Here is a 26,547-nt window from a genome sequence, read left to right on the forward strand (position 1 = left end):
ATATATAATATTATATATATTAATTAAATTCGATTTTTAACCGAAATAACCAAAAACTGAACCGAAAATTTTTGATTCAGTTATTTTGGTTTTATTGAAATTCGGTTTCGGTTTTAGTTTTTATTTTTTTATTTAGGTTTTAAAAATTTTGATTTATTCTGTTTGGTTTTTAATCGATAAACCGAATGCTTACTCCTATACAGAAGTAGTTTTATTAAAACACTTTTACAAAAGTAGTTTTAAAGAGAATTTAAGAGAGAAAGAGGAATTATAAATAGGTAAATTTCTTAAACTACTTTAGCTAATTGACTAAATGTACCCTTACTATTTGAAAATTGAGTGAGGCTACCCTGACAATTGTCTAAACATTACCAGGATCGTCAAACATGAATGAAAATATAAAATGACCGTTTTACCCTTAGAACTCTCGTTAGTGTACCTCGCCAACCCCGCGCGCATTTTGGCCACCAGCACCGGCTTGTAGGTCATCAATGTTTGCAGCGATGTCTCCGTGTTGAAGCGCATCCCGCCAAGCACGTAAAGCGCACCTTGCCGTGATAGCGATGCGTAGGCGAAGCCAGGAGGGCACACAGGTTTAAGGCAGGGCATGGGAGGTAAGACGAACCAACGACCCGATCGTGGGTCCAGGGCTTGCATTGAACTTGCCCGTCGGTTTGTGAAAGGCGAAGACGAAGATGTAAAGCAAAGAGAGCGAGAGGGTTTTCTTGGAAAGTAGAAAGTTGGTGTTCGTGATGGCTTTGTTCCAAGATGAAGACACAGAACAAACCAGCGTCTGATAAGGGTAGGGGAGATGTAAAATACAGTGCTTGGCGATCTTGTCCGGTAACCTAGGAACTAATGGATCTGAGTTCTCCTGATTCTCTTCAGAATTCTCAGCCGTTGCAGTCGTTGATGCTTCCAAAATCGCCAATTTCAAGCCCTTCTCTACAAATCCAAAATTCCAGCGAATGAGAAGTGAGAAGTGGAAAGGATGAACAGAGTAAGAGACTAAGAAGTATAAAAAACGATGGACTTACAGAGCTTGCTTGATTGCTTAATAGCTTGATGGATTGGTTTTGCGAGATTTTTTTTTTCCTTTTTCTTTTTAATTTTTAATTTGGATCGGATTGAAAGGTGTAAGGTGGGGTTTTGTCTTTAAAGGGTTTCTAGAACAAAATAATAAGGCAGCGAAAGCCGCAAATGAGAAGCTGATGAAACGAATTCCACCATATTCAAAGAACAGAGACGCACTCGATTAAAGAAATGCTAAATAAACAACGGAATCAGGTGGGGGCTGACATGAGCGAAATCGAGGACCAGTAAGAGCCTCCTTGAACGAAATGGACAGATCTGAACTCCATACGATTGCCGCGATCGCCACAGCACAAACAAGTGGACATTAAAGTACGGAAAACAGAAAGCTTAGAAGATGCTTTAATGGCTTCTTGTATGACTCTTTTTTCTGTCTTTATCTTAGGTTGGAAGGCTTTGCCATTAATGTACCGAAGTGGGCAATGGCAAATAAGAAGCAAAGGACGGGTCATGTCAAAGGCGTTAGATCGGTTCCTGTGTCGGTTAGAGGAAGGGGACGAGGGAGGGGTAATATTGGATTTTAAAAGAATTCCAACGTGTGATCTCACGTGTGTGCGGGTTTTAACGGAATAATAATGAAAATTAACGATAAGGGTAGGAATTAATCAATTGTTAGAAACAGTAGGATAGCCTCAGTCAATTATATCCCCAATCCCCATATAATGTTCCCACTTGTATTCCACTTGTATTCTTCATCTATTCGAATAAGTATCGTTCTTTCCATCCGAAGGATTTGATCTCAACTTGTCAAGGCAATTCCCAAAGAACTTTTTCCCAGAGGCCATGATGGGTTCTTCCGGTTTGAAGGATGTACTGGGTCAATTCGACAAAGACTCGTTCGTCTCCCTCCTCTCTAAGCTCATTGGAGAGGCCAAATACGTTCAGAACAACCCACCGGAGCTGATCCCAGAAGAGGACAGGGTGGCCAAGCACGTCTTGGATGCACTCCTCCCTTACAGCACCACTACTGGTGGAGGACCCTTAATAGTAAATCATGTTACTTACGTTCAAGGCAGAGGCAACATTATCGTCGAGTACCCGGGAACCGTTTCCGGGAAGATTCTGTCCTTCGTCGGCTGTCACATGGACGTTGTCACGGCCAACCCTGATGAATGGGTATCTTCTCTCTTTTTATTCTTCTTTCATGATTCTTTCTGGGTTTCTCTTTAGTATGCTTCAGTTATGCCCTTTGTTATTTCTATGATTAACCTTTTCAGTTTCTTCTTGGATTCAAGCTTCTGGTTTTGTCCTTTTTTTTTATTAATTACCTATTTCATCTTGTTAACAGATACTAAGTGTATAAAGGGAAATATGGCTTTCTTTTTCTTTTTGCAACATCAGTGACAGATTTATTTCTTGGAGTATGAACATATAACGTAAATTATCTGCTGATCAGACAGCAGGATTGAACTTTTAACATCTGTTTTCAGGATTTTGATCCTTTCTCTTTGAGCATTGATGGAGACAAACTTCGTGGCCGTGGAACGACTGATTGTTTGGGGCATGTGGCTCTTGTAACTGAACTCATGCGGATGCTGGGGAAAACAAAACCGCAGTTGAAGTCAACTGTGGTGGCGGCCTTTATAGCGAACGAAGAAAACTCATCAATATTGGGGGTCGGTGTTGATGCTCTTGTAAAAGATGGGTTGCTTAATAAGCTCAAACAAGGTCCTTTGTAAGCAATAAACACTCCCTTTACCAGAATTAGAAAAAGAGAAAAGATGGAATCAAAAGTTCAATATTATGGTATTTCGTCTAATAATGATTCATGTGCATTGTTATCTCTATGTAGGTTTTGGATTGATACTGCAGATAAACAACCTTGCATTGGTACTGGTGGCATGGTATCTTGGAAGCTTAGAACAATAGGGAAACTTTTCCATAGTGGTCTAGCTCACAAGGTACCTTATTTGATCTTTGGTTGTCTATACTTTTTTTTTTTTTTTATCAATTCTTTGGTTTTCTATACTCAGCAGTTAGCAACATTCTCGGCCTATATAATGTTGGATAGAAATTGAACTGTGTACTCTGTTTTGCACTTCTAAACATGAGCCATGAAAAAAAGGTCAAACCATCCAGTTCTTATTTTTCATCAAGCAATAAATTCAGTAACTCCTGATGTTATCATAAAAACAAGGTGTATAATTGCTTTGTTACATTGTCACAGACCAAAAGCAAAGGCCATTGCCATTTTCTGATAATAGTATGGTGTTTTAAAAGACAGGTGTGAGGGTTATGATCTCATCTCTCTGGAAAGGAATAGAAACACAAACACATGGAAATATACACTATATACACCCATCAAAAGATATTCACGATATGCATATTTAGGAGAAACACATCAATAATCTAACTATCATGTTGAAGAAAAACTAAAGTTGTAGACTTTATCTTCTTTTCTTTTAACAATGTTTTTGCCTATTACTATAAAAAATGATAAAGTTGCATAGGTGAAAAAAATAACACTTAATTTTTGCACTTGCTAATTACAAGTAATATTTTTCAATTAAATATTAATTGGAATTATAAAATTTTATTTCAAGAAGCAGCCATGAATATGATGATGATGGAAGCAGAATAGTGCCATGATATGCCACTATTGCCCTTCATTGGTGAATAGAGAAGCTTGTCTGGGCTCAAACTTCCATGGCTTCTACTTTTTGTGTTGAGAACTGGAGTTTGCTTCTTTTATTTTTATACCATATGTTGATACAATTGATAGTTACTGATTAAGAGAAGGGAACAATATTGCCCCAAAAAGGTTTGGAAGGTGCTAAATACAATCTATGTAAAACTGGAAGCACAATATTTATATTTTAGACATAATTAAGAATAAAATACCAAAAATGAAAAAAGTGTTGAATCTTTTATTTTTATGGCAGTGTTTTAAAAGTGCAAGGCGCAAAAAAAAAAAAGAAAAAAAAAACACACAAGGGGCAATTTTCACCCAAGGTGCAAGGCACAAGGCGAGGCGCAAAAGTATCCTAAGTTTATCTAGTTTTCTTCTGCCCTTGAGTGCCTAGCTTCTCTGATTCATGGCTGCTTGATCTCTCCACATAGCAGAATAGTAGTGGAAACTATTAATTGAAACTCAACCAAAATGGTACCTTGACACATTCTTTAGGTAAAGTAAACTAAATTATGGGATCTGATAGTTTGTTCACTTGGGAACCTTCAATGTTTCCATTCACACAGAAGAAACTCTGTGCCTCCCCCATCTAAATCATGTGTTTGAGTGATCTATAAGGACATTTTTAGTTAAAAGTCATAAAGGGTAAAAGAAAAAAAGAATTTTGTTTTCTGAAATCCATGTTAAGAACTAAGAAGGCCTATGGTGTGTAGGCTATAAATCCTTTGGAGCTAGCTATGGAAGCACTTAAAGAGATTCAACTACGGTTCTACAGGGACTTCCCTCAGCATCCCAAGGAACAGGTCTATGGATTTGCAACACCATCAACCATGAAACCAACTCAATGGAGCTGTAAGTTATGAGCCTATTATACAATAACATGTTCATGTTAGCATTTGGAAACTATTATCAGCAGGTGTCAGAAAAAAAGAAAAAAATAATCAGTTTTCTTGGTATCGGCTGGTGTGGAGAACCTCATGTACTCTATTATTCCAATATTTTTTCAAATGTTACAGATCCTGGAGGTGGTGTCAATCAGATTCCATATGAGTGTACAATTTGTGGAGATGTCAGGTCTGTCCTTTCAACAACAAAATGAAGATACATTCACAAAAACTGTAAATTGCATTTCCAATTCCACTGAAGAAATCTGAAGCCTGACTATGACTTTTTTTTTTTTTTGTTGCAGGTTAACTCCTTTCTACAAGTAAGTAGCTTACGCCCCCCCCCCCCACACCAGATGATTAAATAATAAAATGAAAGTAAAAAAATAGTGGTAGAGAAAAATAAACAAAAGAAATAATTGAGTAATTTACTTCCTGAAACTTTTGATTTGGTTTTAATCCTCACCCTTTTCTCTTAGGCTATGTTTGGTTTGAAGGAAAAGGTAGGGGAACCTTTACAATCCTTGTGTAGGTTTCCCTTCCTTTCCCTACTTTTTCCTTCAAACCAAACACGACCTTAAAGTACATTGAACAGAAAGGCACACTTTGACACAGGAATGGATTTTAGATAGGAAATTATATGTTGTAAAGAAAGTCAAATGACAATATGCCAAGAACCTCAGATTAACAATGAAAAACATGATTAAATAATAAAAGGGGAATAAGTACAATGGTTTAGAGCAAAAAACTGTAAATCTACAATGAACCATATTTGCCTGGATCATATCTATAGATTGATAATTAAAAAGATGAAAACCTTCTGATTCATTTTCTTCTTTTGATTATCTATTCCAGCATAACAGATGTTGTGAAGAAAGTACAGGAATATGTAGATGATATCAATGCCAACATAGAGAAACTAGATACTCGAGGGCCAGTATCAAAATATGTACTTCCAGAAGAGAATCTCAGGGGAAGGTATGTTTATTTTCTTCTCATTCATGTTCAGATTGAAAGACTATTTTACAGTTTTAAACTGCTCCATTAGCCCTGGCTATTGGATGTTAAATTTTTCTTGGACTTCATTTGTCAGGTTAGAAGAGTGAGTGCTATAGGCTTGTTACTGTATTTCCATTTATTTTTTCTTTCACTCACAAGATTATATATTCACTTTTGTCCAGACTTACAATTACTTTTGATGAGGCAATGATGTCTGGAGTTGCCTGTAATCTTGATTCTCGTGGCTTTCACGTGTTATGTAAAGCAACTGAAGATGTGGTTGGATATGTAAAACCCTATTCAATCACTGGCAGCTTACCATTGATTCGACAATTGCAGGTTTATTTCCATCTCTTAGTAGAAAGCCTTCTGGAATTCTTGTCAACTAAATTATTTCTAACTTTGTTTTTATCTTCTAGGATGAAGGCTTCGATGTTCAAACTTCAGGCTATGGTATGATAACTTTTACTATTTCTTACAAAATATGGAGCTTGGGTTATGTTTTATTGGATTATACCAAATCTTTCTAGGACTGGTTTCCAGAAACTCTATGCTCTTGGGTTTCCTCCCAACAGTAGGCCAAGGTAATTTAGGGGCCACTCTTTCACCTCACAACCTAGGATTTGTGCCCATAGTTGAATGCTACCCTCTTCCAAATTGATTCCTGCCACACAACTCTTATCCTGATTAACCTTTAGACTTGAGATCCTTTAAAAATCATTGACTAAATCCCCTAGTTTCCTTATTTTCTCCTCATTACAGTCTTCACAAAAAATTATTATGTCATCTGCAAATGTAAATGAGACATCACCACCTTATTTCTTCCTACCCTCCATCCCCTGATCAGGTTATCCAAATCAGCCTTGATGATCATTCTGCTTAGGACTTAAGCAATTAGGGTGAACAAGAAAGGGGATAAGGAGTCTTCCTATCTCAAACCTCTTTTAGCTGTGAAGAAAAGAAATCTCTAGCAACTCCATTTATTAAGATGGGTAAATGTACTGAGCTAATACAACCTCTAATCCAATTCCTCCATCTTTCCCCCAAATCAATCTTCTCTAACAATCCAAGAAGGGAACTCCAGTCCACCGCGTCATAAGCTTTTTCTAGGTCTAATTTACAAATCAAACCCTTTCTTGCTTTCATCCTCTTTTCTTCCACACACTCATATGCGACCAGATTTTGATCCACTATTTGCCTCCCATCCACAAAGGCTCCTAGATATTGGGAAATCACTAAAGGTAGGCTTTTGGCAAGATTTCAACCTTCCAGTTAGGACTTTGGCAATGATTTTATATAAGCTTCCTATGAAACTGATGGGCCTAAAGTCCTTTGGGATTTTTGCTTATTTTATTTTAGGAATCAAAGCAATGAACATTGCATTTGCTCCTAGTGAGATTTCTCCTTTTCCAAAAAATTCCTTAAAGACCTCCAACAAATCATCCTTTATGACTTCCCAACAGTCTTGGTAAAAAATCCAATGGGAATCCATCTGGGCTTGGAGCTTTTGATCTTTCCATTGAAAGTATTGCTTCATGGATCTCTTCCAGATTAAAATTCCTTTCTAAAAGAGTTGAGTGAGTTTCGGGTGTCCTGTCCCAATCCAGATCCAAGCTTTCCCCATTTTTCCTTCCTAAGGTGGAAAAGATTGCTTTAAAGTGATCCACAAAAATCTTAGCAATTTCCTCCTCCCTGCTATAAGCCTGTCTTGCAACCTCAATACTTGAGGTTAAGTTCTTTCTTCTTCTTCCATTTGCCAGGGACTGGAAAAATTTTGTGTTGCCATCCTCTTCTAAGAGCCACTTACATCTCGATTTTTGTCTCCAAAAAATTTCTTTTCTAATGAAGTCCTCTAATTCCACCTTTAGTACCTTTATGATCTTTCCTTTTCCATACATTCTCTCTGAGACTCCTTAAGATTGATCTCTTCAATCCTTTTTGTAAATCTTTCTTTTAAATCCTCTAATCTTCCAAATTCTTGCTTGTTCCACTCTTTTATTCTTCCTTTGAGAAACTTTAATTTCCTAGTGAAGTTGAACTCCTTGTTTCCCAAATTGATCCCACTTTTTGACTACCATTCTTTAACTTTATCAATAAATTTTGAATCTTCTAGCCACATATTTTCAAACCTAAAGGGAGTAGGGCCCCCCTAGTACTTCTCAAAAAGACAAAGAGGACAATGGTCTGAGGTCACTCTAGGAAGTGTTTTCAGAACTAGGCTACCCCAAAGGTCCTCCCAATCTATTGAAAAAAAGGAACCTGTCCAACTTAGAGCACACTGGATTCTCTTGGGAATTAGACCAAGTAAAGGTAGCTTGCAACAGGGGTGGTTCTTTTAGTTCCAAAGATTCCACCAAAGTATTGGATTTCCTCATGCTTGTGGTTATACCTTGACTAGGGTTGTTTGTTTTGCTAGTGTATCTAATGACATTGAAATCACCTCCCACACACCAAGCTAGCCCACGGACCACTAATTATAGCTAATTCCTCCCAAAACAGGTCTTTTTCTCTATAAGAATTAGGACCATATACATTTGTTAAGACCCATGTCCTGCTATCACTTCCCTTTTTGAACTTTACCGAGAGTAAATATTGCCCAGTGAGTTCCTCTTGGCTTTCCAATTCTTCATTTTTCCACATTGTCAGTATCCCTCTGGAGGCTTCCCAAGATGAGGCAAACGTCCAACTCAATACCCTACAACCCCAAATATTCCTTATCCATTTTCTGTTTGCCTTTGAAAGTTTTGTTTCTTGGAACAACACTACATTTGGTTTCTCTTTCCTCAGTACATTTCTAACCAGTCTCCTCTTTTTTGCACTCCCTAGGCCTCTTACATTCCAACAAATTATCTTCATCTAAAATTTGTTAGAAAGGACCCTTGTCACCTCTTCACCCTCTTAAAATTTCCCTCCCTTTCTTGCCCTCTTTCGATTCTCAATCTTGTCATATGAGACACCACCGGTTAATCTTTCTACTTCACCCCTCCCCCTTCTTTCCTCACATAGACTTTCAAATTGGCATTTTCTTCTTTGCCTTCTTTTGTTCTTTTACCCCTCCTTTGAGAGAATTTGGTGGTTGTTTCTCCAACAATTTGGTTCCCTGGTTGTTGCCCACCTTGAGATTTTTCCATAGCCTAACATTCCATCGGTTCCCTACTTTTTCCTCAAGAGCAATCAAGGTATTTAGATTTTCTAAAACTAGATCCATTATTTCCTTCTCTTCCCTTGCCACTAAACTATCCCCTTCCACTTTTTCAGAGGTATTCAAGTCGTTGTCCGTAGTTGGAATAGGAGAAATAATTGGATCTGCAAAGCCAACACATAGAGAATTAGTACAAGGCAAAGGGGAAAAATGTTGTGAACAACAAAGGAGATGAAAAAAAAATTAGAGGGTGGTGAGGGTATTCCTTGAGGTTTAGTGACAAGTTCCTCCCCAAGACCAAGCATTGGAGGGGTATGTTCTTTTCAAGATTCGACCTGTACATCCAACTTGATCTGTTCCTCCCATGTATTTACATCTAACTTGTTTTGAAGCTCGTTGCCCCAATTAGGGACCTTCTTTACTTGTTTTTGGATTATTTCTATGTTCTCTTCTCTCAATAGCACATCCAGATTTCCCCCAAAAGAAATGGTTCCTTTTTCTTCCTCCAAATCCTTCAACTCGAGAGTTTCCGTAGCAGAGGTTTCCTCAAAGAGCAACTCAAGACCCAACTGATCAATGTCCAAGTGTTTGTAGCCTTTTGTAGTGTCGATACTTCCAATGCTTGAAGGTTGGTCAACCTCTTCTTCTTCTGCAAATCTGAGGTCCTTCGAGTCCGTTTCTTCCTCAAAATCTGAATCATCTAGGTGTTCCCTATTGTAGTGCAGATTGGGCTTCTCTGGGGTGGTTGAGTTTTCTACTTGACATTGAACCCACACAAGTTACTTACCTTTTGGTTTCAATGGCTTCTTAGACGCTGAGGAGAGCTTTGGGATAACCTTGGTATAGGTTCAACCTGCTTTGTGGGAGACAAATGTTCTTCCCACAAAGCAAAGCTTTGGGATAGTCAATGGGGGGATGAAAGATGGAAAGTATTGCCCCTCATCGATGAGCTAAAACAAAGACACTCGGCCTTGCTTTTGGGTCAGCCCGATCTGGTTCAGTTCAGTTTTGACCCAGATCTTTCAATTTCCCCTTTTTAATAAGTGATTGATCGTCTATTGATGTGCTTAACCTTAAGGTTTGTGCATAGGACGATTTTGAAGTTGCAAGATTGGGTTCAAAATTATTTAAAAAATTATCCTTAAATGGAAGCCCACCCAATGACGTTGTGGTTTCCATCTTTTTAGAGTTCAAATTGATTTTTCCTTTCTCGAGCCTTCCTTGCGTGAACTAGTGAGACCCATGTGGAGTATTACTTACCAGCTCAGCACCTTCTTCCTCCTTTGTTCCTTCTAACCAGAGTGTCACTTCAGCTGCCTTTGCCAACCACACTCCTCTCCATCTTTCATTTGTGAATATTTCGATGGATCGTGGGATGAGTTTTGGTCATGTTCCTAGAATCTTTAGTGAAGCTGCACGGGGATCCTTTGAGTAGTAAGCCTCTAGCACTCCCCCACAAACCTCTACAATTTTCCTAAAGATGTCTTCCTGCCAGAGGTTGAATGGCAATCCCAGATCTTAACAACTAAGCTTTCCTCAAGGAACTCCTTTTCATTACAAGAAGGTGTCCGGCTTTCAAGAATAATTTGTTCGAAGTTTGAGACGAACATCACTATCTCCTCTTTGATCTCCCCCACATCCACTATTCTCTTTCAATCATCAAAGGGGAGTATCTTTGGTTTTTCCTTTAGTTGGGCTTCTCCATGATCAAGTCCAGGATGTCGTTCCAATTAGTTATTCTCTTTTCTATCAAAATCACCTTTTTTCTTCCCCAATCTACCTTTTTGCCCCCCTCCCCCCCCAAATGAGTTTGGGAGCCAATAGAGTGGAAACCAACAAAGTGTCTTCTTCTTTCCTTTCACTTACCTTCTTAACTCTTTCCTCTGTTCCTTCTTTCTTATCACTGCTTTTTGGACATTCTGGTTTCATCAGCTTCGGTTGTCTTTCCAAAAATTTTTCTAACATTCCTGCCATCATCTTCCACCCCTGTTTATCCTTGCCTTCTAAACGGCATATCCTCTGTCTTCTCCCTTGGCCGAAGTTTTCTACAAGTGTGATGAACCAACCCTTTTCATTTCTTCTAACTTCAACAATAAATTTCTTTCCTTCTCTTATTAGTTCATTTCTCCAATCCTGCGTTTTTCTTGTAAGCGTCACTCCATCCACAAATCCTTTGAACCACCCTACTACCTTTGATACCCCCCCCCCCCAAAAAAAAAAAAAATTGCTTTGTTAGCCTATTTGATTTTTAGAATCATTTCTCCTCTACTTCTCGATTCCTCCAAGAGAATTTTTTGTTCTCCAACTCAAGTTCTTTTTTCCAGCTCTCCACTAGAACGAAGCTTTCCATCCTCCTAGCCCCTTCTCATAGTTTTCAAGGTGCCAAGGCGAGGCGAGGTGACAGGGTGGCATCTTGTCGCCTAGTTGCCTAGGCAATGGATTTTTTTAAGTAAAAATCACATATCCTAGGGTAGTTCCCTAGGTTCCATAGCCAACTTTCTTTAATAACTATCCATAATTTTCATAAGAAAATTATAAACTTCATGTTTAAGTTCAGAAAATCAGCATATTTATGAGAAGAAAAAGAAGAAAGTAAAGAAAATTCGAAAATATAGGGGCTGAACCCCTATTTTTGTTATAGGAAAAGAAGAAAAGAAAAGAAGAGATGTGTTGATTAGGCAAAACTTTAAGTTCTCTTATTGGTTCAGATTTTGAAGTCATTGAGGATTCAATACAGCAGTTAGCAATGCTTGTGTTGATTAAACCCTAACAAATAAGAAAATAATAAAAAGAAATTAGTTTATAAACACAAAAGTGAATATTTTTCTTTAATAATGTTTATTTTATAATTATAATCTAAAAAAAATAACAATATAAAAGTATTTTATTACATAGTATGCAAAACTGCTTCGTGATTGGGTGAAGCGAGCCTCCAAGGGCGCCTTGTCGCCTTGACAACTATGCCCCTTCTATACACAATCATCTCTTTTTGAACTGAAGGGATGTCTAAATCTCTATGGTCGTCCCTGTCCATCAACTATTTCTTCTTGTCCTTCCTTTTTAGGGTTTTAAACATAGAGATTGAAAGCGATATATATATATATATATATATATATAGACATATATACGCTAGTGCTTGCTTGCTTGGGTTGGGTTTACATCACAAGTATGTTGATGGGGTCTAGATTTGGGGTGGTGGGGAACAATGCCAAATAGGTGACTAGAGTGATGATGAATAGTGGGAAAACAATGCCAAATGGGTGGTCGGAGCAGTGGATGGTGGTGGTAGTGGTGCTAAGTGAGAGTGAGAGAGGCTAAGATTAGGTTTTGGTTAATAGGGCTAAGCCAATACAAAGGAGGTGCTAAGTGAGGGTAGTGAGAGTGAAAGGGGAGAGGATAGATACTAGGGAGATGGAGGGTGAGTGGTGAGATTGAGTGAGAGAGAGTAGCGAGAGTTGGAGGCAGAGAGCAGAGACGACGAGTGAGTCTTTCCATCCCCTTATTAATCTTCTAGAATCTTCCCTATCAAGGAGTCTCCCAAATACATATACAATCAGGGCTGGAAAATGATCAACAACTGTCCCACTAACCAAGATTGAGTAATGGCAAGTATTAACACATTCCCATTATCCATTTACACCATCTCTCACCAAACCTAAAACTTTCCATGACCTCCAACAAGAAACTCCAATCAACTAAGCTATATGCCTTTTCCAGATCCAATTTGCAAACAAACCCTTTCTTCCCTATTCTCTTCATATCCTCTACACATTCATTGGCAATTAGCATCTGATCAATAATTTGACTTTGCCTTTAAATTCCTTCAACGTCCAATGACACTTCAGTCCTTCCCATTTCACCCTTGGATTACTTTCCTCCCACCATTCTTTATCTCTCTCAATAAATCCACTAGAGCACAACCACATCTTTTCAAATCTAAAAGGAGTTGGGCCTCTACCCCCACATCCTCCTCAGATTTGGAAATTGGCCAATGATCTGATGTCACTCTTGGCAAGGCTCTAGAAACTAGAGTGCTCCTGTGATCCTCCCAATCAATGGTAAGGATTGGTGGGAGGAAAGTAATCCAAGGGTGAAATGGGAAGGAATGAAGTGTCATTGGAAGTTGAAGAACAGCAAATGGTCTGGCTGATGCTCTAGCCAAACAAGGACCAAATAGGAGTGAACTTTTCTGGGCAGCTTTGTAACAATGGTTGTGAATTTTGTTCAGCCTTCTGGATTTGGAATTCTTGAGTTGTAATGTCTTGTTTTAAATTTTTTAGTGAAAGTTACTGTTTCCTATCATAACAACAAAAAAAAAAAAAGCTGTCCAATTTGGAGCATATAGGGTCAGCCTGCAAGTTAGACCATGTAAATTTTCTATAGGAAAGAAGCAGTTCCTCAACTGCGAAGGCATCAATGAATTGGTTAAATTTCCTCATACTGAAAATTGTTCTCCGTCTTGGATTGTTGGTTTCTTTTAAGAATCTTATCACATTAATGTCCCCCTAGGAACCAAGGTCCATCCCACAAAACCTTAATATCTTCCAATTCTTCCTAGAGCTTATTTCTTTCCCGATATCCATTAGGCTCATAAACATTTGCCAATACCCATTCAGATCCATCTGGAACTTGCCTAAATTTGATGAAACTGTGAAGTTACCCACCAACTCTTCAATTCCAACCAAAGATTCACTATTCCACATTGTCAGAATACCTCCTGAGGCTCCCCATGTTGGGGACATTGCCCAATTTAACCCCCTGGCTATCCAAACACTCCTAGGCCATCTATTGTCAAAGTTCATCACTTTTGGTTCTTGAATTAAAACAATATCCAGATTTTCCTTTTTAAGAACCTCTCTGATGATAGATCTTTTCCTCTCCCTCCCTAAACCTCATAGTTCCAACTCACAATCTTCATTCCTGCCACAAATTTAATCCCCCTCGACATCTCTTTTCAATCTTTCCACTTCACTTATTTTCCTTTTTCTTGCCTTGCCTCCCCTCCATATCTTTCCTTGAGTAGACTTTCATGTCAATGGATCTTGTACTTTTACACCCCATTTTTTCCATGAATTCAGCCACTGATTCACTTGGCCCAGATCCACTCTTTCTTTCTCCCTGCTCCTCATAATCACCCCCTGAATCTGTACTAAGGTTAACAGGCTCAAACCCACTCTCTTCCACCTCACAATAATTTCCTTTCTCCATTTCCTCTCCCTTCAAGTCCTCAAAGAAACTTTCAATCATGGCCTGTATTCGTTTACTCCTAGCCTCCTCTTCTAGGATGCTCTCATCACCAATTTCAGCTTTTGCTTCCCTACATTTGGCTTAGGAACTGGCCCAGGTGCTTGTACTGCTTGTATATATTGATATTTTTCTAATAAAAGCTAAAGTTATTTGTCAAAAAAAAAACAGAAGATAAAGAGAAAGAAAAGAAGGGAAAGAAGAGGAAATAGAGATGAACAGGAGGAGATGAGGCTCGCTTTTCATCCATATCTGATAGTTTTGTCTTTTAGTGGTTTTGCATTAAAAGTTGGAACTTTAATTAGCATTTCTTTATTTAACTTTATTGAAGTTATGCTATCATATTGTGTGGCAGCAGCCAGGGCTTTTTCAAGAGTTAGTGTTGTAATTTAGAAAGAAAACTATAATTAAGGTCAGGTGATACATAGGCATTTTGGTCTGGCAATGCAAGTTGATGTCTATGTAACACTTAGGTGTTCTCTAGCCAACAAAAATAAATAAATGTATATTCTATAATGTGAAACATGACTATCATGACTATTATGTAATTACATGATAACTACAAACTATTAAAACTACAAATCAGAATAGCAAATGATCCAACGACAACTTCTGTCTGATATTTAGAGAAGAAAGTGACAAGCATATTTGAATAAAATATGTATACACTCCATACACTTAGGATCGACTCAAAATGGGTTATACATACTCATTTTAATATAAAAGGGAGTTTTGGTCAGTCTAGGATTTGTGATGACAAGGAAGCTTTTGGGAACAATTGAGAATTATTATTAGGGTAATGTGAGAGAAATTATTGTTTAAGTGGGCTGACTGGCATGCCTTAGGTCAAAGACTCAACAAAATGGTGGCTTATTTAGTGTTGACTTGATTTCCAATACTACAAATTCAAATCCAGATCTTTATTCAAAAAAGAGTTAGAAATCCACAGCCAATAACTATCATAGCAGCAAACAAAGTGAAGGAGAAAAGAAAATAGGGAACAACCAATAATCAAAGTAGTAGTAGCAAAAAAAAAAAAAAAAATCAAGGTAAGGTTTCCAAGAACGACTTCTACTCTTCCCTTTCCATAATCATGCTATTGATCTATTTGAGAAATGTTCCTGTATTCATTGATAACTAAAAATGGGGGAAAAGGAGAGAAGAATTGCTAAATAGGCACTTGATGTTGTTATGGTACTTATGGTAGAACATTGCTGGGCATTTCATCAAGTAAGATAGGAATTTTGGGGGACTTTTTTTGAGAGCCATTATGCATTGGTTGAAAATGTACAATGCCTTTTTTAATCAGTGCTTATTTGATAAATCCCATAATGGGGCACATCTCTTGTTGGAAGGGGGTATGCCTGTTTACAACTGAAGGATTAGTGCACGAAGTAGTTACCTTCTTTTAAAACATACTTTTTAGTTGGGAGTGCCCTGTTTATTCAAAAATAGTTTGCGGCCAAATCGCCATCCTTTTTTTTTTCAAAAACAGCATCACTGATTATTCTGTAAATAATATCCCAGATTCACTAGGTTATTGTTACATATTTATTTATAAAAAAACATGCATGCCTTTTATCGTGATGTTTTTTCAAGCTAAATTTCCTTTAACTGATGAAGACTTGATACTTATTTTGGCTGCATGCAGGCTTGATGGCCACATACCATGCAAAGAATGAATATTGCCTTCTCTCAGATATGTGCCAAGGTTTTGAAGTGTTTACAAGCATCATTTCGCAATTGGAAGATGACAGTTAAAGGCGTTGATACCATCCCCCGAAGGTTATCTTCCTAGGCAACGAGATCTCAGTAATTTGCTGGTAAAATAACTCTAGTGTGATACAATTTTCTTTTCCTTTTCCGGGCGTAGGCATCTCCTGAATGGCTGCAAGTTCAGGTTTTCCCAAGGATTTACTAGTGGACCTGGTTCTCAACTTGGGAATCCAAATGAGCCTTTTAATTGGTTTTATCTGCTAGGAGTGAAGTTTTCCATTAAAGACCATGTTGTGTTCAGCAAGTTCAGTTAGTAGCTTGGTTGTCAATTTGTCATTGTGAAATTAGAGCAAGAGTTCCCAAGTTGATGTTTCAGTCTGGAGTCCGGAAAGGCTTTGTGATTGTGATTATATCCCCAACTCAAATGGAATTTATTCAAATGTTGTCATGACTCATGTATTAGACCTTTTTCTTGAAGATGCCATGCCAGTATTAATAGTCAAATAGACCTCTTTATTTATAATTTGCCCGAAGAGATATCCTAAATTTCATGTCCTTAGTCCTTACCAATAGCAGTGTAAGTTTGATTGTCAGCGAACTTCACATCACAGCGAGAGAATGTTTTCAACTTTAGGATAGGAGTATATTTGCTAAAATAGAAGCACTCTCCAAGTCCCCATGCTAACCGGGGCTTAGAGCCCGTTTGGGGTGCCGTGTTAATCACTTAATTGAGCTGCAGTGGCTAAGCACCGGTGTTCTGGAGAAACTACTCATGGTAGCTTCATATTTGAGCAGTGGTTTGGGTGTTGTAGATTTTTACCAAATATAGCTTCTGGGGTTCTCATGTGAAGTCCCAGCTCAGAAGTCAGAACGAGCAGTGGTTTGGGCGTTTTAGATTTTTACCAAATACAATACACTTGCACACTTTCTGGTGTTCTCATGTGAGGCCCAGCTCAGAACGCCAGAAGCGGCATCCTGAAAGCCCTCCCAAAAGGACATTTAATATACAGTATCCCCAAAGGGAGCAAGGTTTAGCTGTTCAGCAGGCTGTGTTTTACGCCATGGAACCTCATCATTGGTTCCAGCCTGCTGAGCAGCTAAAGCGTTTAGTTAATCCGAATTCCCACAAAGGGCAGTTCTATAGAAAATTAGAATCAATCTCACTTGCAACTGCACTTCAGTGAGTTCTTCAGGTTTAATTTTATTGAGGATATGTGCTTGGGTATTCAACATTTCAGTCACCATTAGCCATGGAACATGTGTGCATACAGCTTCTATACATCATCCCCCCAGCCCCTATCCCCTCACCCAAAACACGGTAACACAGAGACGAGGTAAAAACCATGCGACAATTTCATCAATTGGGATATATAGTCTGTTCGAGGAGGTAATCAATTAAGTTGCATAATCACAAGTAAATGCAAAATCTGAAGCAATTCTATTCAATTTAAATCCCTAGTAAAATGACTATAAGACCATCTATACTTTAATTTAATTAAATGAGAACGTCCGAGGCAAATATGTTGAAGTGGATAAATTGTAAAACATACAAGTTAGAAGTATCTATCTTCACCAGATTTTCAGCTTAAATGTTTCGATTAATGCAGTATATATTATGTGAATAGAAAAACACAGCCTAAGAAAAAGACTAAGAAGCATATAGATTGTAGTGAGGAAGACTAGGCCCCAAACGGCCAACCCAACTTGAGCCAATAATATTGCTCACCACGTGAATGTCAACGAGGCCTTGGCTTGACGGCTTCCCCTGCTGCAGTTGGTTTTCGACCCTTGATTTTGGACAGTGAAGACTTAGAAACTTGATGCAGTTGATTTCTACTTATTTGCGAAAACCTTTTACAAAATTCATTTGGCTGTCTGTTTGCGGTGCAAATGTCAGTTATGCATAAGATACTTAAATGTACTCTGGTTCAATTTTGTAAGCGTTTGGTAAGCATACATTTGTGTACTGATAATGGCAGTTATCTCAACTCCAAGAAATGTTTGTTTTCACAATTGATAGAGTTTGTATCAATTTTTTGGATACAAACTTTGCAATCATAGTTGATTGATGTAAAAAAGGTGGATTTCAGTCTTAAAATCCGTGTTTGCACTCATTACAACCAAAAACTGTTTGATTGGAATACAAAGCTTATCCATGCAAAAATAAGCCAGATTGTATTCATAAACGGGCCAGGGGAATGTTTGATTGGTATATATTTGTTTTTGCACCGGAAACAAATGCAGCCTTAATTGAAACCTACATTAAAATCAATAAAGGGGCCTCCTCAAGTCTGGCGCAAAAGACACATGAGCTAATAATAATGGATTTAACATCCAAACAAATGATAAGTGGGAAGATGTGCTTAATTTTTAATAGAGGAGCTGAGTAGCTGACAAAAAAGATGCTAGTTTATACTTTATACATAGGGGGCTCCATATCCTCTTCTATAATGAGTATTCCATGCTGTGTACATATCATGCTTTTCATATACAAACAGTCCTCGCATATAATACATTTCTCATTTACATCTATACATAACTCCACACCTTGATAAGACTCCTCTCAGCCTTGTTAATTTGATAAGGGGAGAGAGGGGGATGCCTCTTCATATAGCCTAGTTCTCAGCTTCTATAATTTGTTTGAATTTCTTCCTTCTAATCTAACCTGCTGAATTCTCTGGCGTAGTCTTCGCCTGTGATCATGAATCTTCCAAAGGCCATGTCCCAATATGACCGCAGAGTATATTCCATGTGTGATAATGGGAGCTAGAATGTTGTCTGTCTGCATGAGTTGAAAAAAGGAAATGACGCCATCTCAGTTTCTTAACAAAGGATTTGAAATATTTTCCAAAGATATTTGATGTGAAAGCAACTGAAACTGAAATTACCTGAATCCATTCAAACCCAAGGTAGAGGGCTAATAGACCTTCCAGGAGAGGAGAGTATATCTTCTTCATTTGCCTTCTTTCATACCAGGCTGCACAGTTAACATCCGGCACAAGAAAAATGGTTCAAATGGAATGCTAGCTGATACAAAATTCGATCCTTCAAGTGGAAATCTAACAAGTTAAATCATCAAGAAGATACCAGACATGAGTGACAGTACATGGGAACTTGTAAAAACCAAATTTGGCACAAAAGAGTAAGGAAAAATGGTGGTTGCCCAGAATCTGTTGAATGGCTTAAATGGGAAATTTCTATTACCTACATTTCCCAGGTACTATTTTTCTCATTTGTCCTTAAGGTTGCTAGATACAGGTATTGACACAGAAATGGATACAGGAAAAAGGGATATAACTTTCAAGTATCTAGACCTTTCCATGAAGCAGAAAGCTAGCTAATAATTTCAGAGATAACCTCTATTTTCATGTCAACAAACAGTCCCAAATCCATTACAACACCCCACAACTTTTTCCTAGGACCAAAGCAATAATATTTTGCAGAGTTAATAGCCTATCTGCATTCATTGAATGATGGGTCTCATAACCTGGATATTATGCGCGTATCTAGTAATTTGTTTGTAAGCTGCTCAAGTTTAGTAATCATCCTCAATACCTCATACTCTGAGTGCAATTCACAAAAGAAAAGGTGGTATATATAGGCTTCAGGTTCTAGGAAAAAGGACAAACCTGCAAAGAGTTTCTTCAGATCTTCACGAGCAGAGCGAGACTGTAAGACTGGTGCAACTACATAAGTGGGATCTGAAAAGACAATTGAAACAAATCTATGAATCAAAACAAGAACAGGGAGTGAAGGAAACCAGTGAAAAAACATTGACTACAACAGAGAAGGAAAATAACCTTTTGGGGAGGCAGCCACATAATACAATGATCCTGTAAGTACAGCTGTAAGAACAGCTGCAAATGCTTGAGCAAATGGAACAAATGGAGGAAGAACACCAGTCTGCACAGGTTTTAGAAAATTAAAACGGAACAAGACAGCAGCAATCTCAGTACAAGGAAGATACAGGTTAAAGGAGTTCCCCATACCAGAGATGCAATTCCTCGAGCATCAATTACCAGGTCGGTGCCTCTTAGAAAAATATCAGCCAATGCTCCCTACATGTGAAAGGATTAGATCAGAAATGTCTGTTCCTAAACGTAAGAAGATTTCTCTAGTAGAAACTTTTCTTTTTCATGATCTCTAATCTGTAGAAATCTATGTATGGAAACAGGGAACATAATTAAAGTAAAGCTTTCAAGGTATGGTAAGCTTCCTGGTTTAACCATGCTAAAAATCCATCAACCTAACTCATGACTTAACCAACTAAACCCATCAAGGTAAAGCATGAACTAGCCGTGCCTAGAAGATGCCTCAACTCAAGTGGGTTTTCATGGCTCTGCTTACATTAGAAATCAGAAATGAATCACTGAAGAAACAAGCTACATTAATAAACTTTGCACACATCAGAGTCCTATCAACTTCTCCATGATGGAGCTTTTTATTGAGAAGAAACACAAACTATTTGAAACTCATTAGAAATGTATAAATTAACAATGAAACTTTAAAAGGTCAAGTTAGTCATATATATGGGAGCTTACCTGAACAGCAGCACGGTAGAAAAGCTCCTCCCCTACTGAGCTTGCAGCAACAATGAGTATAAACTGCAAAAGAATAGGATCATTAGATCTATTTCACAGTTTCTGCAATACATAGAATAAGGAGATAATATCAGCTGATATATTACCTGCCAAGGCGACATCCCATAGAAGAAGCTCCGTAGCTCCTCAACCTCTACATCTCTGATGGCACGAGCATGAGGTGATACTTTCACAACTTCATCCTGAAAAATTAGGTAATATTGTCCGAATGCATTCCAGACTCAAACAACAATCAACTTACTAAGAAAACTGCATAATCAACTTATATGGAAATTTTTTATGTCGATGATAAGAAAACAACATACATCCAGTATAAAGAGAAGGGCCATGATTGGAGGAGCTGCATATCCAAGTCCTTCTAAAATAGCATCCAGTGATGGATGAAAACCTCCCATGCAATCAATTCCAGTAACTGAACATATAAATCTTCCTGCTAGAGCCATTGCACCATATATGCCTGAATTTTGCCAAACAAGAGCTTGTTAATTAATATGAAGAAACTTTGAAAACAGAATATATAAGTTTATTGGAATTAGATAAATATAGTTTGGATCTAATCCTTCTATAAGATTAAAGGAGGCCAGAAATTGGTAGAGCCAGGAAATCTGTTGTTTCACTTCACAGTCCAACCAGCAAAGCAATAGGAAGGAACTGCAGGATCAGTAGTAACACTGAAAACTAGATAAAACCAACTCAACGTTGTAACATATATAATGTTAGAGGAAAAGTAGGAATCACTCGAAGGAAACATGTAAAAAGCAAAAAACCAGAACCTACTAGGAACAAAGTCAATTGGATCTAATTTTTTGGATCGATAAACTCACCAATTCCATAGCTTAGCCTCACAATAGCACCCAATTTCTCCCAAACAGGGAACTCTGCATCGTCAAAGCTCTGATTAAAGGTCGTGACCTCCATGACTGGTCCTGCAAATCCTCTCCTCTCTCCCTCCCGCGTACCCTCAATCCTTTCACTGCTACTCCCCTCTGCCGAAGCCTTAACGCATTGGCCCGAAACCCGAAACCCATCGAAGCTCCTTCTCCTCCTCACCTGCAGCTCACTGAACTTGGGGTCCAAGCAACCACCTCGGCCCGCAGGAGAAGAGCAAGAAGCAGAAAACGAAAGAAGAGAAGGGCTCCGCACTCGAGAAATCAACGAAAACTCCATAACCAATCTCTTCCTAAAACTAGTTCATATTGAATCCATTAAAAAACTCCATGTCGAAATCCCCATGAAAAGATCTTCATTAATCCACCGTGGTGGTGCACTTCTGTCATCGTGTTCGTGAGCAAAGTGTAAACACCCTCGTCCACTCGTTTCTTAAATACGTAGCAGATCAGAGATTCTCTGGGCATAGAGCTAGGTTGGGAAGACTTTAGAAGTCGTCGATCACGTCTGATGTGTCCGACTGATCCTTGATGGACGGTACGGATTCCGTGTAGGGAAGAAAATGGATTTCCAGATCAGGCGAAGTTCTGGCTTCTGGGAGTTGCAATTGGGTGGTGGATATTCACTTTTCCAGGGGATGATGGTGCCTGGAGTCTGGACGTATTTAGATATCTGGTATATCCAATGAGGGAAGGCCACGTGGAGAGAAGATAATGCAAGTAGACAACGCCCACGATTTTATAAAGGTTAACTAAATGACAAGTGGCAAATAGTGTTTGCCTGTTTGGGAAAGAATGAAAGATGACAATTGACAGCTGACCGCTGACGACGAAGCTAGTTTCCTCCAATAGTTTTGCTTGTTTGTTGGGATTCCGGAAATCAAAGTCAAACTTTAAATTTCACGTGCTTATCCTATCAATTTGGACCGTCCGATTGGACTCTTGTTTCATTATTCTTTGCCGCTGTATTTCTAGCCGTGGGTAAAGAAACAGGGGGCGAACGTGTATTCATTTTCTTGGGTAAAAACCGTAAAATACAAAAATCTCACCTGAATTTTCTGACAATCATAAAAAACTCCCATTTCATTTTAACAAATGCATCTCTGAATTTTTGAGAAACTAAAACCTCCCTTTTGTCACAGTTCTAGAAGGAAAACATTAGATTAATGCACCAGTTTTTTCTAAATACCCATTCTACCATTTTATAAACTATTTTACATTCAAAATTACTGAAATATTTTTTTTTGTTGAGTTAAAAATGGGATTATTTCAGTAATTTTGTTTCTAAAATAATTTATAAAAGGGTAGAATGGGTATTTGAAAAAATTGGTGCATCAATCTAACGTTTTCGTTTGAAACAATGATGGAAGGGAGGTTTTTGCTGAATTTCTCAAAAGTTCAGGGGAGGTATTTGTTAAAATGAAACTATAGGGGAGGCTTTTATGATTGTCAAAAACTTCAGAGGAGGTTTTTGTATTTTACCCTTTTTTTGGAGTCCGGATCACTTGCCAACAAAAAAAAAACCATATCAATACCCTTCCAACATGATTTGACACCGCATATCTCATATATGGCTGGTTTCACACTCGAGTTGAAATCTTCTGCCAATAAACATGCTCCAACCCTAATCAGGCCCCCCTAAGACTACACCCCATAATGTCCCATGATACATTCTCGCTATGTATTAGAAACATCTCTCGATGATAATATCATAAATGATGATGTCATCATTGAGATATGATCTTACATCGCACATCTCATACACAACGGGTAGAATGGGTATTTGGAAAAACTGGTGGATCAATCTAACGTTTTCTGTTTGAAACAATAACGGAAGGGAGGGAGGTTTTTGCTGAATTTCTCAAAAGTTTAGGGGAGGTATTTGTTAAAATGAAACTATAGGGGAGGTTTTATGATTGTCAGAAACTTCAGAGGAGGTTTTTGTATTTTACTCTTTTTTTTTGGAGTCCGAATCACTTGCCAACAAAAAAAAAAAAAGCCATATCAATACCCTTCCAACATGATTTGACACCGCATATCTCATATATGGCTGGTTTCACACTCGAGTTGAAATCTTCTACCAATAAACATGTTCCAACCCTAATCAGCCCCCCATAAGACTACGCCCCATAACGTCCCATAATACATTCTCACTATGTATTGGAAACATCTCCCGATGATAATATCAGAAATGATGATGTCATCATTGAGATATGATCTCACATTGCACATCTCATATACGATGGGTTCAACTTTATGGTGGGTCCTAGTCTCATGATGAGATGTGGGGTGTAAGATTCATGTTGGTAGAGGGTTGGAATATGTTTTATTGGCATGTAATCTAGACTCCTCACACCCTCACTTTTATGGTGGATCCCAATCTCATAATGAGATTGAGTGTGAGATATGTTGGGAGGGTATTAGAACATTTTGTATTGGTAGGTGATCCAACTCTTTGGTTTGGGCTGTTTTAGGGAGATCAGTTATTGGGTCAAAGCATGCTAACATGTTTGGTCGGTTTGAGTTTGGATTTCCTCGTACATCCCCACCTCACAGCAAGTTGCAACCGTACAACGGAAATATCTCCCATATTTGTTTGTTTTCGTTTGGCGATGTAAAGATGTTACCAATACACGGTTACAAGTGGTGTGGGGACCAATCTAGGAAATCCTCTTTTGAAGGAGGGAAATTGGAAAATATAGCCCCATAAGAAAAAATCTATAATGCCGGAAAAATATGTTAGAGGGAAAAGGTTTGACTAATCAAAACCCATTAATAACTAGTAATGGTTGCTTTCTGTGCACTCTTTTATTCTTCCAAGATAAATCAGTCTTCCTTGTTCAATAAATGTTTGTGATAGTGATCAACATGATATACTTAATACTTGGAACCAAGCCCATGGTTTGATTGATAGCAAGTTCATGAATTCACGTTTTCTTATTCAATTACAAAAATAGATAACCCATACCCATTTGTGTGACTATATGGAATTTTCATGACTGACCAAATAAAACATGGATGACCCATACCCATTTGCAGAAGATTCCATCGACGGATTACTGATTGGGTCAATGGTTTATAATCGTTGATCCGAATCAAAATTGTAATTGGATCACTACACCGACTGGCTGGGCCGCGCTGGGTTAATGGTGGATTCATTGTGTGATTTAGTTGCAGGACAAACACAAATGATCTCTCTTTTTAGTTTCTAACTTAACTCAAGTGATAAGGTATCTAATTTAGAAGCAAAAATAAAATAAAATAAATAAAAAAGAAAAGATAAGGCTCTAATTTATTGCAGCGGAGGCCTGGGGTTAGGGCTACAAATAGGGTCGTCAAGAATTTTAATTACAAATACAAATATATACAAAATAATTGGTTTTATATTCTATATATTTGTATTTCCACTCCTTCCATACTAATACTAAGCCTTAGGAACAGAATCCATTGAAAATTTAATAATTTTCCAACCCAATCTGACCCAAATTGTAGTCTTATTTGACATCTATTTTCCACTTAAAGCCAAAAATAAACTTTGGCTCTCGGGTTTGGATAAGTTTTTGCTTTGAATCTCTAAGCTGTGGGAAATAAAAATGAACGTAAAAATGTTTTAGGTGTTTGGTAAGAGTAGATTTTAAAAACTTAAAAATATAAAACCAAGGAGCTTTGAAAGTCACAAATCCTAAAATTTATTCAAACGCAACCTAACTTATGACATGTTATATTACACCCCTTTTTTAAAGCCCCTAGGCAAAACATTACATTAAGACTTTCATGAGTACAAGTATTAGAAATTGGGGAGAAACCGACCATGTAACTGGCGGGCCTAGAGATAGATACCACATGGTTAGCAAAATAGTTGGCAATAACAATATTACCTGTACAATGAATGAAGGAGATAAAAATTAAGATGCTCACAATCATGAAACAAGTTCTTGCAATCAGCAGCAATATGATGTATATATCTCATCAAAATTTTGATACGATGCATTCCGTATTGGGCGCATCTCGATACATCTGTTTATACGTGTTTCGACACCCATTTTGTTTTAATAAAAAGAACATGTATAAAAACCTTGTCAATAATCAAATTTTGAAAAAAAAAAAAAAACTAAAAAATATAAAACCACACTTTAGACGCAATCCTAGCAAAGAGAATACCTTCTTTGAAAACTAAATCTTCAATTACTTCATGTGGGTTTGATATATGAAATTCACACCCAAAGAGTTCCTCACTACTATTCCAATGCCACAACCAATTTGATTCGATGCACCATCTACATTCACTTTCAATGTGACATTGATGGTGTTGGAAGACTCCATGTTATATTATGACTCGTTACATGCATGTCAAGCCAATGTAAATGTATAACAGTAGTCCTAGTCAAGCTTAAGCTGAATTCCCAAAAAGTGAGTTAAAGCATTAATTATAACCCAAGTCGGGTTGTAAGAACTCCCCTTGCATTGCCTTTTTTATAACGTGCCTTCCACGCATATTGTTAAACCATGTGACATAGCATGCACATGTACGTCACACACACTCTCTAACAATCTTGATATACAAGCCCCGTAACAAAACACTTCCATTGCATGATTCAATATATACTTAGCAACTCTTGCAAGTCTTTCAGAGTGTGTTCATTCATTCAATCGAACCAGGTCTAATATGGTATTAGAATCATATTAGCCTTACAATCTCAATTCTTGATTCAGCATCTGAAGTCAATAGAAACTTCAAATTCCACTTCTCTTAGCCAAACCTTGACTCTTCTCTTGGATGGGAATAGCAGCTTCTTGTTAAACACTGTATGTCCTTAGATCTAATGACATTGATGCACACAGACTTTCATATATGAATAATATAATTAAGTATATTATTGTTTTCAGATTGGTGTGTTTGTATAAATTACTCCTTAAATTGGACAGTTATGAAACTTGCGTTAGTTTAGAATGTTTTTAGCTATTAAAAAACTTATCCCAACAAGCCTGATACTGGTGCGATGCTGAATTGGTGGAGCAGCTTGTCTCAACTACCAGGTTGAAACCCCAAACACAACCATGGTGTTTGAAAAAAGCACTAAACCTGAACCAATTTTCAGTTATGACTTGAACCTTGGAGACAAATGGGCAAAACTAGAAAGTTGCATTTAACCCCAAAATTGATTATGATGTTACACTATATCTTAGATTGAGTTGCTTTTAATATACCAACTAGTGAGATCCATCAAAGGTCAAATACTTGAGCATTAAGAGTAGTTTAGAAAATTATTTGAGTAGGTAATTATGTGATAGGACCGGTCTCTTTGTCAAATAAAGTAAATATCAGGGTTTACACTCTCTCTGATGGAAACCT

The 26,547-nt window shown here is 37.8% G+C and overlaps 2 protein-coding genes and 1 long non-coding RNA gene across 3 annotated transcripts; 1 reads left to right on the forward strand and 2 right to left on the reverse strand.

The window, feature by feature from the left end:
- Positions 1-269: 269 nt before the first annotated feature.
- LOC148848514 (uncharacterized) lies at positions 270-1,556 on the reverse strand. Its single transcript, XR_016100597.1, has 2 exons — positions 1,038-1,556; positions 270-945 (listed from the first exon to the last, which is right to left on the reverse strand). It is a non-coding gene; the product is annotated as an uncharacterized LOC148848514 (long non-coding RNA).
- A 204-nt stretch (positions 1,557-1,760) lies between these two features.
- Positions 1,761-16,229, forward strand: LOC148848515 (Peptidase M20/M25/M40 family protein). Its single transcript, XM_088949124.1, has 10 exons — positions 1,761-2,208; positions 2,523-2,767; positions 2,885-2,993; positions 4,435-4,573; positions 4,738-4,795; positions 4,911-4,928; positions 5,461-5,583; positions 5,787-5,943; positions 6,024-6,057; positions 15,642-16,229. Exons 1-10 carry the CDS (start codon positions 1,876-1,878, stop codon positions 15,749-15,751), a joined length of 1,326 nt encoding a protein of 441 aa, XP_088805250.1. The 5' UTR covers positions 1,761-1,875; the 3' UTR covers positions 15,752-16,229.
- Positions 16,230-18,049: 1,820 nt separating this feature from the next.
- Positions 18,050-21,658, reverse strand: LOC148848516 (uncharacterized). Its single transcript, XM_088950694.1, has 9 exons — positions 21,132-21,658; positions 20,613-20,764; positions 20,394-20,489; positions 20,248-20,310; positions 19,696-19,764; positions 19,507-19,609; positions 19,336-19,407; positions 18,595-18,683; positions 18,050-18,488 (listed from the first exon to the last, which is right to left on the reverse strand). The coding sequence occupies exons 1-9, from the start codon at positions 21,472-21,474 to the stop codon at positions 18,336-18,338; spliced, it is 1,140 nt and encodes a 379-aa protein (XP_088806820.1). The 5' UTR covers positions 21,475-21,658; the 3' UTR covers positions 18,050-18,335.
- Between the last annotated feature and the right edge of the window lie 4,889 nt (positions 21,659-26,547).

This window comes from Nelumbo lutea, chromosome 6 (assembly GCF_056320005.1).
Source record: "Nelumbo lutea isolate HS-2025 chromosome 6, American lotus-T2T, whole genome shotgun sequence".
In the NCBI taxonomy this organism is placed as follows: Eukaryota; Viridiplantae; Streptophyta; class Magnoliopsida; order Proteales; family Nelumbonaceae; genus Nelumbo; species Nelumbo lutea.